We start from the raw sequence: 13,891 nt of genomic DNA on the forward strand, positions 1-13,891 counted from the left end.
TCTAGTACAGAAGCTACAGATAAAAGGACTTTTCTAAAATTTACATTTCCTACAAAGAACATGCTTACAGTGAGACTGTAATGTTTAAAATTGTGAAATTAATGTGTTGATGGTTGCTGGGTGCAATGGTGAATGCCTGTAATCCCAGCACTCATGGAGGCAGAGATAGGCAGAGCTCTGTGAGGTTGAGGCCAGTCCAGTCTACAAAGCGAGTCCAGGAGAGCCAGGGCTACACAGAAAAACTCTGTTTTGAAAAACAAAAAGAAACAACAACAACAAAAATCTGTTGATAGTTCTACACGTAATCTTACTGTAGTAATGAAAATGAAGAGATAAGACTTGTTCTTTCTTTACAAATATGATATGCTATGCAGTCATGTTTCACTTTTTAAATGCAGATTTGAAATAGTTGGCTATGGATGTTCAACATGTGTGGGAAATACAGCACCTTTATCAGAGGCAGTTTTGAATGCAGTAAAACAGGTAAAATGTGGATTAGCACATCTAAGTGCATTTTTTATTGTTTGCTTTTAAATAACCTCTTGCTTAAGCACTAAGGTTAAGAACGAAGTGCTGGTTAAAAAACAAAAAACACGACACATTTAAGAGCAGGGATATAAACTTCTTTGAGAATTACCCCAACTCGTTTTAACTGTATCTTGTTAGTAAATTGCAGAAAGTGTCCATTGGTGTGTGTATTGCTATTTATACTTGCAACTCATAAAATAATACAAAGAAGTACTTCTATGTATTAAAAATAACTCCTTAGTAATATAAGGAACCATCAATGTTTGTAAGATTTGTAGTTCTGTACTTAAAACTTAGTGATGTTTTTTTATTTGACTGGCTCTCAGAACTATATTGTTTGAATCAAATTTTATAATTGTGCAAGTGTATGTAAGCTTTCAAATCAATCAAGTATATCTGTTTTTCCCCCTCAGGGTGATTTGGTTACCTGTGGAGTTTTATCCGGAAACAAAAACTTTGAAGGTCGTCTTTGTGATTGTGTTCGCGCCAATTATCTTGCCTCTCCACCCTTAGTGGTGGCTTATGCCATAGCAGGCACAGTGAATATAGATTTCCAGACAGAGCCTTTAGGTGTGTTTTCCTATATATTATCTATGTGTTTGTGTGTATGCTTGTGCACACTTTTTCCCAGAAGTTGTTAAAACCAGAGTCTTAATATGAAAGAAAACGTGCGAAGCTTATTACTTTTTTATACCATCCATTCTTCTGTTATTAATGAATATATTGATGTGAAGAACATAACATATAGATGTAACTGGTTCTCAGTCCTTAAACCTGAAGCATACCCTGTTATTAAATCAGTTATTGAATTTCTTGACTTATCTTTGAAAAGATAGGAATGCTTTGAGGTGTAGGTTTTGTGTTGTTTTAATATGTGTACTGAACACCATGTTCCAATCTTGAGCAGGAACTGACTCTACGGGCAAGGAGATTTACTTGCATGACATTTGGCCTAGTCGAGAAGAAGTTCATCAGGTAGAAGAAGAGCATGTTATATTGTCTATGTTTAAAGCACTGAAAGAGAAGGTAGAGGTAAGAGTCTTGGGACTTGTTTATTGTTAGTTTTGTTCTTTCTTTTAAAGTAAGGACTCAAGTGTAGCTCATACTGGCTGGGAACTCACTCCTTATAGCTCTCTAACCTGTGAACTCAGCAATCCAGCTTTCTCAGTGCTGGGATTACAGGCATGAACCATGTGTTTTGCTTTCTAAACAGAAAAAAAAAAAAATAGATTTGGATGTATGGCTTTTTTGTTTTTTAAATTTTATATTAGTTTATTTATTTTACATTCCAAGAGTGCCCCCTCTCTTACCACTTCCCCTTCTTCCTCCTTCCCTCTTCCTTTCCCTGGAGAAAAGGGGAGCCCCCCCTTCCCTCGTGGCTGAATGTTTTTTAAAAAGCTTGTGTGCATGTGTACATGTATGTAAAGCCGTTAAGAACAATGATTGTGCCTTTAATCCCAGCATTCAGGAGACTAAAGTGGGGGAGCTCTAAGTTCCTGGCCAGCCTGGGCTGTACATGAGACTCTTCTTGGGTGGGGTTGAGGGGGTGGCGTTCTTTATGTTTGTATTATTGTACTTCTTTATTACTCTCTCATGCCCCTACACTCTCTTTCCTCTTCCCAAATAGCTTTCCTTCTATACTTTCATATGTACATGTGTTTGTGCTGACATTTTAAAATCTTCATATGGGAATGGTGCACATTTGTTTATATGTGAATGTGGCACTATGCTTGCCATGGCATGTGTGGAGGTCAGAGAACAACCTCGGTATGAGTACTCACTTTCTGCCATGTTGGAGAAAGGTTCTTTCTTGCCATTGCCTCTGCCAGCCTAGCTGATCCACAAGCCTCTAAGGATTCTCTTGTCTCACCTCCATTTTATCCATAAGACTGATGGGATTGCAGCCTCGTTTCCTGCTTTATATGGCTTCTGGGGATCCAAACTCGGAAACATTGTGTCAAGTGATTTACTGACTAATCCAGCAGCCTGTCCTGATCTCTGCCTTCTCTTTTATAGCTTTACACATGGACAGTATAACAGATCCTTCTGTCTGATGAGCTTCTCAATTAGGCCAAATGTCATCATGCCTTTGAAATCTGTATTCCACATTTAAGAAATACATTATTTGTATTTTTTATTCTTATTAATATAGCTCCATTTTCTTAGAATGTCAGTTTCTCTTGTGCACACACGCACACACACATGCACACACATGATTTAAATCTAGCTTTTACATGTGTGGTATTTATCTTCATTTTTATTCTCATTATCATCTTGTATTCATTCCTCCCCCTCCACATGGTCTTCTTTCTACTATTATGTTTGAGTCTATATTCTACATGTAAGAGAACATCTGAAAAAAAAATAAAGCTGGGCATGGTGGTGCACGCCTTTAATCCCAGCACTCAGGCAGAGGAAAGAGGATCTCTGTGGGTCTGAGGCCAGCCTCGTCTAGAAAGTGAGTTCAGTACAGCCAAGGCTACACAGAGAAACCCTGTCTTGAAAAAGCAAAGAGAGAGACACAGCTGAGATTGATGTTTCTGAACCTGGCTTATTTCACATAACATGATGTCTCTTCATTTTCCCACAAATAGCAATAAAAAATTCTGAATAAAAACTACTGTTAAACAAAATGCATTTTCTTCATCTGTTGATGGCATCTAGGCTGTTTCTATAAATTGGCTACTGTTGTTACAGTAAGCATGGACATTCAAGTATCTCTGGTGAATTCATAGTTTTTAATACTGTTTTATATCTGGAATTTCTAATTATGAAGAAAAAGGCCTAGAATATTCTAATTTATTTTGAGCTACTTACTGAAATGCTTGTCATTGCCATTCAGATAGTTCAAAAATCAAAATAAGTAAAAGCAAACAGTAAACACTTCCTCGTGCTTCCCCTGGTCAGCTATGCAGATTCCTGTAATCCCAACAGTCAGGAAGCTGAAACTGGATAGTCACAAGTTCAAGGCTGGTTTGGGCTACATCATGAGTTAGTTCCAGACCAACCTGAGCTAAACTATGAGACTGTCTAAAGAAGAAAGCTGGGTATAGTGGTATACACCTTTAATCACAGCATTGGAGGAACCAGAGACAAGTAGGTCACTATCAATTTGAGGCCATCCTGGTCTGCTGGGAAGTTAGCTGTAGGCCAGACAAGACTACGTAACAAGACTCTGTCTCTAAAAAAAGAAAAGAAGGAAGAAAATATTATGCAGATGTATATAGAGAAGGGGAAAATAGGATAAGAAGGATTAGTTGTACAAATTTGGGGGAGTATGTTGGAGAGTTTTGTTTTGCTTTGGAAGTCAACCTCATTTTGTACATTAGTCTGGCATAAAATTTAGTAACTTGTCATCTTCCTGAGTGCTGGAATATCCTACTATGTCCTGCTCGCATTCTGTTTTACACAAGATGGTTGAAAAGATAACATTTATTTAGTTTTACTTTTTCTATGTATGAATATTTGCCTTCGTGTATGTTTGTGCACCACATGTATGCCTCGTGCTTGCAAAGGCCAGAAGGCTGGGACTCAGAACTCCTGGAACTGGAGGTTCAGGTGGTTGTTGGATGCCATGTGAGTGCCTGGAACTGAACCTGGATTCTCTGAAATAGCATCTAATGAGTGCCCCTAACCGCTGAGTCATCTCTCCAATCTTCCCAGCCTATTATTTTGAAAGGAGGGAGTTAGATAAGGAAGGGTAGAATCAGAAAGTTCAAGTCTAATAGGCAAAGGTGTTGTGGAGTGGATCAAGTAGCAGTGATGTGAAATGAGGTTTGTTTGTTTTTAAAATACCATTTAAATGCAAGACTAACAGGTGCTAATATGGGGCAAATATGTTCAAGAAATAAAACGTTTCTTTGTGAAAGTTCTAAAGGTTGATAACATACTTTACATACTAAATCTTTTTGTTTTGTGTGTGTGCATACATACCCATATATGTCTTTATGAATTCTTGCGTTGAAGCTGAAGTAGATCTATGAAGTCTTTATTTTTATTCATACTGTAATTTAACTGAAAATTGCTCCTGAAAATTTGGTGGGTTGAAAGTCTATTCTGTACAAAAATGTCATGATTTTTCAAATGGATAAGGTTTCCTTTCCTCTCAGTCTTTCCTAAGTATCATTTATTACTGTGGATATTTTTTAAGTCACTTTTTCTGAGTAATTATTTTGATCCACTTGTCCAAACCATATTTGCAGCTGGGAAATAAAAGGTGGAATTCCTTAGAAGCACCAGACTCAGTGCTGTTTCCATGGGACATGAAGTCTACTTACATCAGATGCCCTTCATTTTTTGATAAACTTGTAAGTACTGGGGTACTGTTTGAGCTTTTCAAATTAGACATCAGAGAGAATTCAGCGTTTTTAATGTTTTTCTTTTTAGACCAAAGAGCCAGCTGTGTTCCAGACTATTGAAAATGCCCACGTTCTGTTGTACTTGGGAGACTCTGTCACTACAGATCACATATCACCTGCTGGAAGTATTGCCAGGAGTAGTGCGGCCGCCAAGTATTTGACAAACAGAGGGTGTGTATGTGTCTGGTCCCAGGGGTTGCTGTACCTTCTCGCGCTGTCATTAAAAGACTGTTCCTTTGAACAGATTCATATAGCCAGTAAATACATGATTTCATAGGAATCTCATTGCTAGTACATTTGTCTTCGGCAAGAACGAAGTGGCATCCGTTGACCCTCTTTTCTTGTAATTTTAGAAATTGAAGTCACTATTTTTAATTGAGCCCTTATTCTAACAATCAAGTAAAGAAAGTCATTATAAAAAGAAAAAAAAAATCCGCGTCAGGGAGGCAGAAGCAGGCAGATCTCTGTGAGTTCAAGGCCAGCCTGGTCTATAAAGGGAGTCCAGGAGAGCCAAGGCTACACAGAGAAACCCTGTCTTTTTTTTTTTTTTTTTTTTTAAAAAAAAAAGAGCCATTATAATCTAAAGAAATAACTGATTAGAAGCAATAATCAAGCTTAGTTTGACACAGCAAATGGAGCCTGACCATTTGGTTCTATCCAGCTTCCTGTCATTAAAATGTAGCAGCTGTGTGCATCCTGGGGCTGCATCAGCGAAACTAGAATTGATGTGTATCGATATCTAAAAGATGTCTTACTTGTGTATGTGTGCATCATCTATGTACTGCCTGTGGAGCCAGGAAGATGATTGAACAGTTGTGAGCTGCAGTTGTAAGCTGCTTGACATGGGTTCTGTAAACTGAACTTAGGTCCCCTGGAAGAACAGCAAGTAGTTTTAACTACTGAGCCAAATTTAAAACTAGGAAGCTATTTTTTCATTTTTATATGAGTAATAATGTGGAAATGCTCTCACTGAAGAACTGTTTTGATATCAGGAAGTTTATTTCCAATGTTGATTAGTTTTTGAACATTGTTGCTTGAGCAGTTCAAATGATATGGTTTTTCTTTGAAGTACTTCATAAAAATTGGAGCTGTGAAGCTTGATTTGACAGAATCATACTATAGCTGTTATTACAAAGTTTTCTCCTAATATTTTTTTCTGCAATTTTATTTAGTCTGTTTGTGTGTGCCCTGGGAATCCACATTAGTCAGGTTTGTTGTCGGGCTTGGAAGCAAGTGCCTTTACCTGCTCCGCCATCTTATTGGCATATCTCCAGATAATTTTTGATTATGATTTCCATTCTGGTCATAATGGTAATGTATCTTCCACAGAGAAAAATCAGTTACTACTTTTTTTAAATATGTAGTTTTGTGTTATTTCTTTTAATCTAGTAGTTCTCATCACTTTAGAGTTTCCTGAAAACACAGACACCCAGAATCTGTACTAGTATTTCTCAACATGTGGTGTGTGGCCCTTTCAGGGACAAACAACCCTTTCACAGGGATCTGTCAGATCTTCCCATTGCAGTTCACTTCAGTAGCAGGGTTAAGAGTCAGGAAGGAGCAACAAAATAATTTTATGCTTGGAGGGCACCACACATGAAGAAGTGTTTCAAAGGGTTGCAGCATTAGGAAAGTAGTAAAAGGGTTTTTTTTGTTTTTGTTTTAAGCATACTATTCAGAGAATTGATGCTTCTGTCTAAAGATTAAACAAGGCTGATGAAAATCGGTTATTGATCATTGAGATATTTTTATTCAGTAGTTTCTGTCCTCTAATGCTGGGAGTGGTGGCTGCTTGCAGGGTAGTCTGAGGCTGGAGAATTGCAAGTTTGAGACCATCCTGGGCTCCATACCTAAGACCTTACCTTTTTGCTTCAGATTATTGAGGGCCGTTATCTAAGAAGCTGAGTTTACAGATCACTGATGAACTCGATAGTCGCTGAATTCTCTACTTTTTGTACTTTTTGCTTGAGATCTTCTGAAGTTGGGAGGATGGACAAGAGCCTCTGGCGGCTTTTACAACTCAGTAATGTTATTATTTTCCATCTGGCATGAAAACTGTCTTTCATAACTTTTTTGTAGCCTAACTCCTCGAGAGTTCAACTCTTATGGAGCCCGAAGAGGTAATGATGCTGTGATGACAAGAGGCACATTTGCAAACATCAAGCTTTTAAATAAGTTTATCGGGAAGCCAGCTCCCAAAACAATTCATTTTCCATCAGGACAGATGGTAAGGATGTACACAAGGTGCCTCTACCATTGCTCACTGGGTCAACTTCTGTATTCAATATTTTGTCTGTTTAATCGACAGCTCGATGTATTTGAAGCTGCAGAACTGTACCAGAAAGAAGGTATTCCACTGATAATTTTAGCAGGAAAGAAATATGGTTCAGGAAATTCAAGAGACTGGGCTGCCAAAGGACCCTATTTGCTGGTACTGATTCTTAAATTATATATTCTTTTTGTTTTGTTTGTTTTTTTCAAGACAGGATTTCTCATTGTAGCCCTGGCTGTCCTGGACAAGCTTTGTAGACCAGGGTGACCTCGAATTTAAAGAGGTTCGCCTTGCTTTTGCCTTCCTGAGAGCTGGAATTACAGGTGTGCGCCACCATGCCTGGCTAAATTTTCTATTCTTAAAGAATTTTTAATATTCCCTTTTGTCAGTAACATTGTATCAAAGTTTATTTGGATTATTTAGATTTTCATGTTATTTGGATCTCATATATTTGGGGTTTTTTGTTTTGTTTTTCAGTGATCTTAGATGGTATTTTATATTTCTACTTTAATTTAGTACTCTGATGAAACTTCATTTTATTTTTGTTTTTATTTTACATAAGGAAGTCTGTATGGGAACAGTAAAGAGAAAAAAGAGGTCTGCCTTAAGCTATCATGTGTAATACCTCCCTTTCACTTCATTTCTGTCAAGAGACTCAGGGAGCCAAATTTCACACCCCTTGGCCAAATCAGAAACCTGTCTGTCTGTATTTTCTCTGTAGCTATTCAGTTTCTTCAAGACAGTAACGTACACAGGAGGTGCAGGCTAGCTCCATCCCTGTTTACAGTCTGGTTTCTTGGGCCTTCTGCTATCCCTGTCTTGTGTCTCATATCACATGTCCCTCCTCCCTCAACATCCCAGTGTGCGTTAGTTTAGGTCCTCCCTTCTCAGTAGGGGATTTGGACTCCCAAGGAGAGAAAGTTGGGTAAGTGGCTTTTGTTTTTGTTGTTACTGTTGTTTATTCTTGAGCTAGGCATCATAGTGCATGTTGGCAGAGGCAGGAGGATCTCTGTGAGTTTGAAGACAGCCTGATCTTGATCTCCAAAGTGAGTTTCAGGCCAGCCAGGACTATGTAGAGACCCTGTCTCAAACAAGTTATTTATGTATAAGTACAGGGTAAACATAGTACTTGAACAAGTATATCGTATATTTGTGCAGATCAGATTTTTCTGGAGGAAAGAAGATGAAGAATGTATGATTAATGGGGGGGGGGGGGGGAATGTCCCAAAAGGCTTCTAAGACAATATATTTTTTTAAAGTGGAGAAACCAGCTCTGAAACCTCTAGTCCAGTGGTTCTTAACCTTCCTAATGCTGTGACCCTTTAATATAGTTCTTCGTTTTGTGGTGACCCCTCAACCATAAAATTATTTTTGCTGCTGCCTCATAACTGTAATTTTGCTACTGTTATGAATTGTAATGTAAATATGTATGTTTTCCCTGGTCTTAGGCAACCCTATGAAAGGATCATTCAACTACCACAGGGGTCAAAACCTCAGGTTGAGAACCGCTGCTCTAGCTCATTTTCTTTAGAGAGCTGACATTTACCTGGCGGTGGTGGTACATGCCTTTAATCCAAGCAGAGGCAGGCAGAGCTCTGAGTTCTAGGACAGCCTGGTCTATCTAGGACAGCCTGATCTGTTACACAAAGAAACCCTCTCAAAAACAGTAGTATGTAAATAAAACAAAAACTACACTTAAAAAAAAAAAAAGTAAAAATAAACATTTGCCAAAGTACTACTTTGAACTACCCTTTACATACTCATCATAAGGCGGACATGGTAGTCCATCCTGCAGGCTCAGTACCCTGGTGTCAGAGAACAAGAACATTGCCATGATTTTGAAGCCAGTTTAAGTTACAAGCCAAGATCCTGTTGCAATAATAATGATAATGATAAAGCTCAATATCAACTTTCAGAAGTGATAAAAAGGAAATAAAATGCATATTTGTTACAGGGTGTGAAGGCTGTTTTGGCTGAAAGCTATGAAAAAATACACAAAGATCATCTGATTGGAATTGGCATAGCACCACTTGAGTTCCTCCCGGGAGAAAACGCAGATTCCTTGGGTCTCTCCGGAAGAGAAGTATTTTCTTTAACATTTCCTGAAGAACTTTCTCCTCGAATTACATTAAATATGAAGGTAACGTGTACTCTGTAGTCAAATGTTTTTCTACTTGCATACTAATGTCAGTGCACGTAAGCTTTCCTGTTGATGTGTGTTTTTAGTACAGCTCATGTCTGAGGAAAAGTAGAAGGAACTTTCCTTAAGTCTAGAAAAAAGATGCCTGGCAGAGAATTTAGGCTTCAGTTATATGTGCCAGGTTTTCAGCTCTTTCTGTTTTGTTCTAAATATGACCCAGGCAATAGTTCCAAAGAGAAGCAAAAGTTCAGTGTTCAGAGTAAGAGTAAGGTTTTATAATTAAGGGAAGAAAAGAAAGGACAGTATTACATATTGTATGTGATACGTACACATACAAGTGTAAACAATGAGTGATGACAAGGGAAGCAAAAGCTAAGTCATGCTGTAGACTTGCAGAGTCTGATAGTTGTTCTTTAGAATTAGACATCAAAATCTCTGTTTTTCTACTTGGCTCATTGGGAGGTTCTCAGATAGCAGAAGGGTTTTGGGCATTCACTATGTACAAAATTAGAATCGGGAAAATGAGGCAGCAAATCAGGCAGTTACTGAATGTGAAATGATCTTAACCAAATAGTACTCTGACACTGACTCACACGACATCTTTTTGTTTGTTTAAAGACGAGTACTGGAAAAGAATTCAGTGTGATTGCATCATTTGAAAATGATGTGGAAATAACTTTGTATAAACACGGAGGCTTATTAAACTTTGTGGCTCGAAAATTCTCATAGTATCTACTCATTATGGTATCTTTCGTGACTGGTAACTGCAAAGCCTTTTGTGCTGGACCCAGGAATTTTTGCCGTGGAGCTGCAGATAATTTCAGTATACTTATCCATGGATGTAAATGATAATGAATCAACGTAGTGACTGAAATGAAATCTTGATTTTAAATAATATACGAATGGTGCTATTAACATTGCTAAAATCAACGTGTGAAGTGTGTTGTGGAAGAGACCTGTAAGTATGGGGTTATATTTTATGAGAACTTTTGTAAATAAAGACAGAATTTGAACTTGTGTTGGAGATTCATATGAGTAGCCTTTCTGAAGCTGTTTCTTTTGTTTTGCACCTATAAAACTGGACTACTGTTTGTTGGTTTAAGAATAGCAAGTTGAAATACAAGAATCCAGATTAGACCCTAAAATTGTGGAGATGGCTACCTGATTTATAAACAAATTTTTAAGTGTATTCCTTTCCAGAATTGAGTTGGACACAGTTGGCATTCCCAGTTTGTAATGTAAGTCATTTGTTTTTAGTCTCAGTGTCTGCAAGGGATAAAGCTGCCCCAGGTCACAGTCCCTCTGACCAGTCAATGACTACAAAATGTAACTGATAATATGGTACCATGTATTAGTAAAAACATATTTCCTATGGTACAGTCCTATAATTTTTCAGTAATTAGCCACTATGACCCTCCGGCAATCCCAAAATGCTGGTGTATTAATTTGGACTAGATTTTGCACAATTTTACTATCACTTCTGTAACCTCAATTAGGTATCACCAGCTGACATTCCACACACCTTTTATGAATGCTGGAAACAACTTGAATCAAATTTTAGATTTCCTCTACACTTACAAATTATCCATCCAAAATTATATGGATATGCACCTCTAAGGTTTTTTTTTTTGTTGTTGTTGTTGTTGTTGTTTTTGTTGTTTTTTTTTTAATGTTATTTCTTACAGTCTTTTAAGTTGACTTCTTGCTTTTTGAGTCTTGATCTTATCTGGGATACATCACTTTGTTAATTTCATTATGATTTGTTTTTAATCAAAACTGACAGATGTGACACTCGTTGTCACTGCTGTCTGCAGGTCATGTGTTTCCATTTGTATCTTTTACACCACGTCACATCCTTTGTCCATGTTTAACATTTTAAAAGGGTTGGAAATTCATTTTTAGAAAGCCCTCTACTTCTTTTTAATTAAGAAGTTAAACTTAGCAGCAGAAAGTAAAGTGTAGTGATTTTTTAAAAAATGTTTTCTTCATTTGATCTGTTTTTGTGCATTGCGCACAATAAAAAGGACTTGTTTTATGCTAAAATTCAGGAACTACCGAACCCGTGGGTAAAGAGCACTGAGAACTGTTCACCGTCAGTTGTACGGTCTTTTGAAAATATTTTTCAAAATATTTACTTAGTTGGACTAGAGTTTGACAAAACAAAGTCTTTACTAAATGTTTTCTTTGCTACTTTGAAGAAGTCCTGTTGTGTTCTGGTAGGTGCCTTGTATCTGACTGCATGTGTGTTAATCTGTGTGGAAACCTGAGTCAGGAATGGAGATGTTACAAGTAGAGTATTAAAATACTGGTACATGCTTTAAAGAAATGGTAATTCCAGATTGTATATATGGGGGGGAAAACGCTTTTATTTTGAAGGCATACTCTGTAGTCTGAGCTAAAGGTGTGGACATAAATGTCTGAGAGATGATAAACCCAGCTATGAACCAGACATTAACATTTCCAGTCCAGTAAGGCATAAAAAGTATATTTCAGGAACATAATCAAGGTTCTCTTAATCCCTCACCTAGAAACAGTGAACTAAACTCTCGGTAAGCGTGGTTTTAAGGGGGGAGGGGAATTAAGCACCTGTCCCAGTGCCTATAGACTCTGCCTCCAGCCAAATGATGCAGAAATGTGGCACCTGGTTTTATTATGTTACTCACTTTCTTTATTCACTATTTTTTTTTTTGTATTTTGTGTTATTTTCTAAAAATTACCAATATTTGGGAAAAGAAAGTGAACACACACGAAAAAAAAAAAAAAAGCAAATCAGTGTTGTAAATGTAGCACAGTTACCAACAGCAACATGTTAGTCTGTTAAGAATGGTGTGCGCCATGCTGTTGTGTGCCTTAGTTGTGCTGCTTATACAAATGGAGGAGAGGAAGGTTCAGCCTCTGAACTGCTGCTGTTAGTCCTGTAAGGTTCTCAAGATGGCAGGTACCTCTGTCTCTGTGTTAGCACTCAGATGGAAGGCGGCAGCATCTCCACCAGACTGGTGTTTCACTGGGATTGTACTAAAAAAGAGTCGGTTATTTGCTGATACAGTAACACAACAGTTTGGTGTGCATTCCTCTTCTCAGTGGTATGTGACAGGACAAGTTTTGACTTTTGTCAGGGGTTGAAAAACCCCTTTTGCCTGTGACTTTAGGGAGAAGATACTAAGATACTGGATAATGATACTATGTTTGATTTGGAGGAAGGGGAAAGCAAATGGACTTTGGCTTTTTTCCATTTTTTGTTTGTTTGTTTCTGTTTTTTCCCCCTTCAAGGTGACTGTGCTGATGTGGTTTTTTGTTTATCAATTTTATTTTATGCATCATATGTGACTATAAAACCATATATATCTCCTAAGTAACTACAAATCATTGTTATTTAAAGCCAACAAAATAGCATAACAGTTTTGTTCAATAATGTTAAGTATTGTATAGAAATATATTGGAGGTAAAGTTCAGTTATAAAATTGTGTATATGTTATTGATGCTGTAAATTATTTTTAATAAAGAAAATTGTATTATCACATTTGACCCATGTTGTATTTTGTATTAACTCAGAATAAAGCATAACCTAAAAAGAAATTAAATGTTACCCAGAAATTTCTCATCAAATACGTTCTGTGATGTTCAGAATAGTGAGAGGTTTGGAGAATTCATATATTGTAGACAGGCCTTAAAAAGGAAACAGTTTTTATTTCTGGTTACAGGAAATCCAGGTCAAAGTCATTGACATCCTAAAGTGCACAAAGACACCCTTGCAACTTGAAGATTAGAAAACAAAACATGCTATGCGGAGCACTCTGGAGGCAGAGGCAGTTCGAGACCTGCCTGGTCTACAGAATGAGTTCCAGCACACCCAAGACTATAGAGAAACAGAAACTGTCTCAAAAAAAGGAAAAAGATAAAAACCTTGCCTAAAGAGGGAAGAGAAATGTCTCATTATGGATGGGAATTGAAAAAACATCCAAGTTAGTAACTCAGAGTTTCCTTTGTTCACCTAATTGTCATCTTCGAGGCTATATATATGTATAGCCAGGTGGTGGCGGCACACACCTTTAATCTGAGCGTTTGGGAGGCAGATTTTTGTGGAGGCCAGCTTGCTCTACAAAGCGAGCTCCAGGACAACCGAGGGTACACAGAGAAACTGTTTCGAAAAACAAAAAAGAATCACTTTCAAACATAGTTGCTTCTTTTTACGGACTAACTTTACCTTCATTGTTTGTGATTAAAGGTGTTTAATTAGTCTGTATTCTAGCCAGAGTAGCCATATTGCTGGATTAAAATCCCTCTGCAAATAACTGGGTAATTCCTGGGTAATTATTGCGCCCATGGGTGTGCCAAGACAGGAAAAAGGCAAATGAGATGTGCATACAATTATGAGCCCAAATTGCAAACCTGGGTGATAGGTGTACTCGACAGAGTGCGGGCCAATCAGAGAAGCCCTGCTTAGCCAGAAAAGGACATCCACCCAGTGTCTCTGAAACTTTGGAGCGTCCAGCATCCTTGTCCCAGGCAAACTCTTGAGCACTTTCTCCTTAACTGAACTACCTAAATAAGGGTTCCAACCCAGCTGCCAGCGGTCTCTCGGTGTAAAAGTGC

General features: G+C 37.8%; 1 protein-coding gene across 2 annotated transcripts in view; it reads left to right on the forward strand.

Annotated features, from left to right (window-relative positions):
- Ireb2 (iron responsive element binding protein 2) overlaps positions 1-12,823 on the forward strand; it is a 45,832-nt gene extending 33,009 nt beyond the window's left edge. For both annotated transcript variants that reach the window (XM_055621849.1, XM_055621850.1), the window contains 9 exons: positions 399-483; positions 942-1,098; positions 1,436-1,560; positions 4,731-4,835; positions 4,915-5,057; positions 6,966-7,113; positions 7,195-7,317; positions 9,113-9,298; positions 9,917-12,823. In XM_055621849.1, the coding sequence (XP_055477824.1) occupies positions 399-483; positions 942-1,098; positions 1,436-1,560; positions 4,731-4,835; positions 4,915-5,057; positions 6,966-7,113; positions 7,195-7,317; positions 9,113-9,298; positions 9,917-10,027 (1,183 nt within the window). In that variant the 3' untranslated portion in view covers positions 10,028-12,823. The remainder of the gene's footprint in view (positions 1-398; positions 484-941; positions 1,099-1,435; positions 1,561-4,730; positions 4,836-4,914; positions 5,058-6,965; positions 7,114-7,194; positions 7,318-9,112; positions 9,299-9,916) is intronic.
- The last annotated feature ends 1,068 nt before the right edge of the window (positions 12,824-13,891 follow it).

The sequence above is a fragment of the Psammomys obesus genome, unplaced genomic scaffold, assembly GCF_907164565.1.
Source record: "Psammomys obesus unplaced genomic scaffold, mPsaObe1.curated_primary_1811, whole genome shotgun sequence".
Lineage (NCBI taxonomy): Eukaryota > Metazoa > Chordata > Mammalia > Rodentia > Muridae > Psammomys > Psammomys obesus.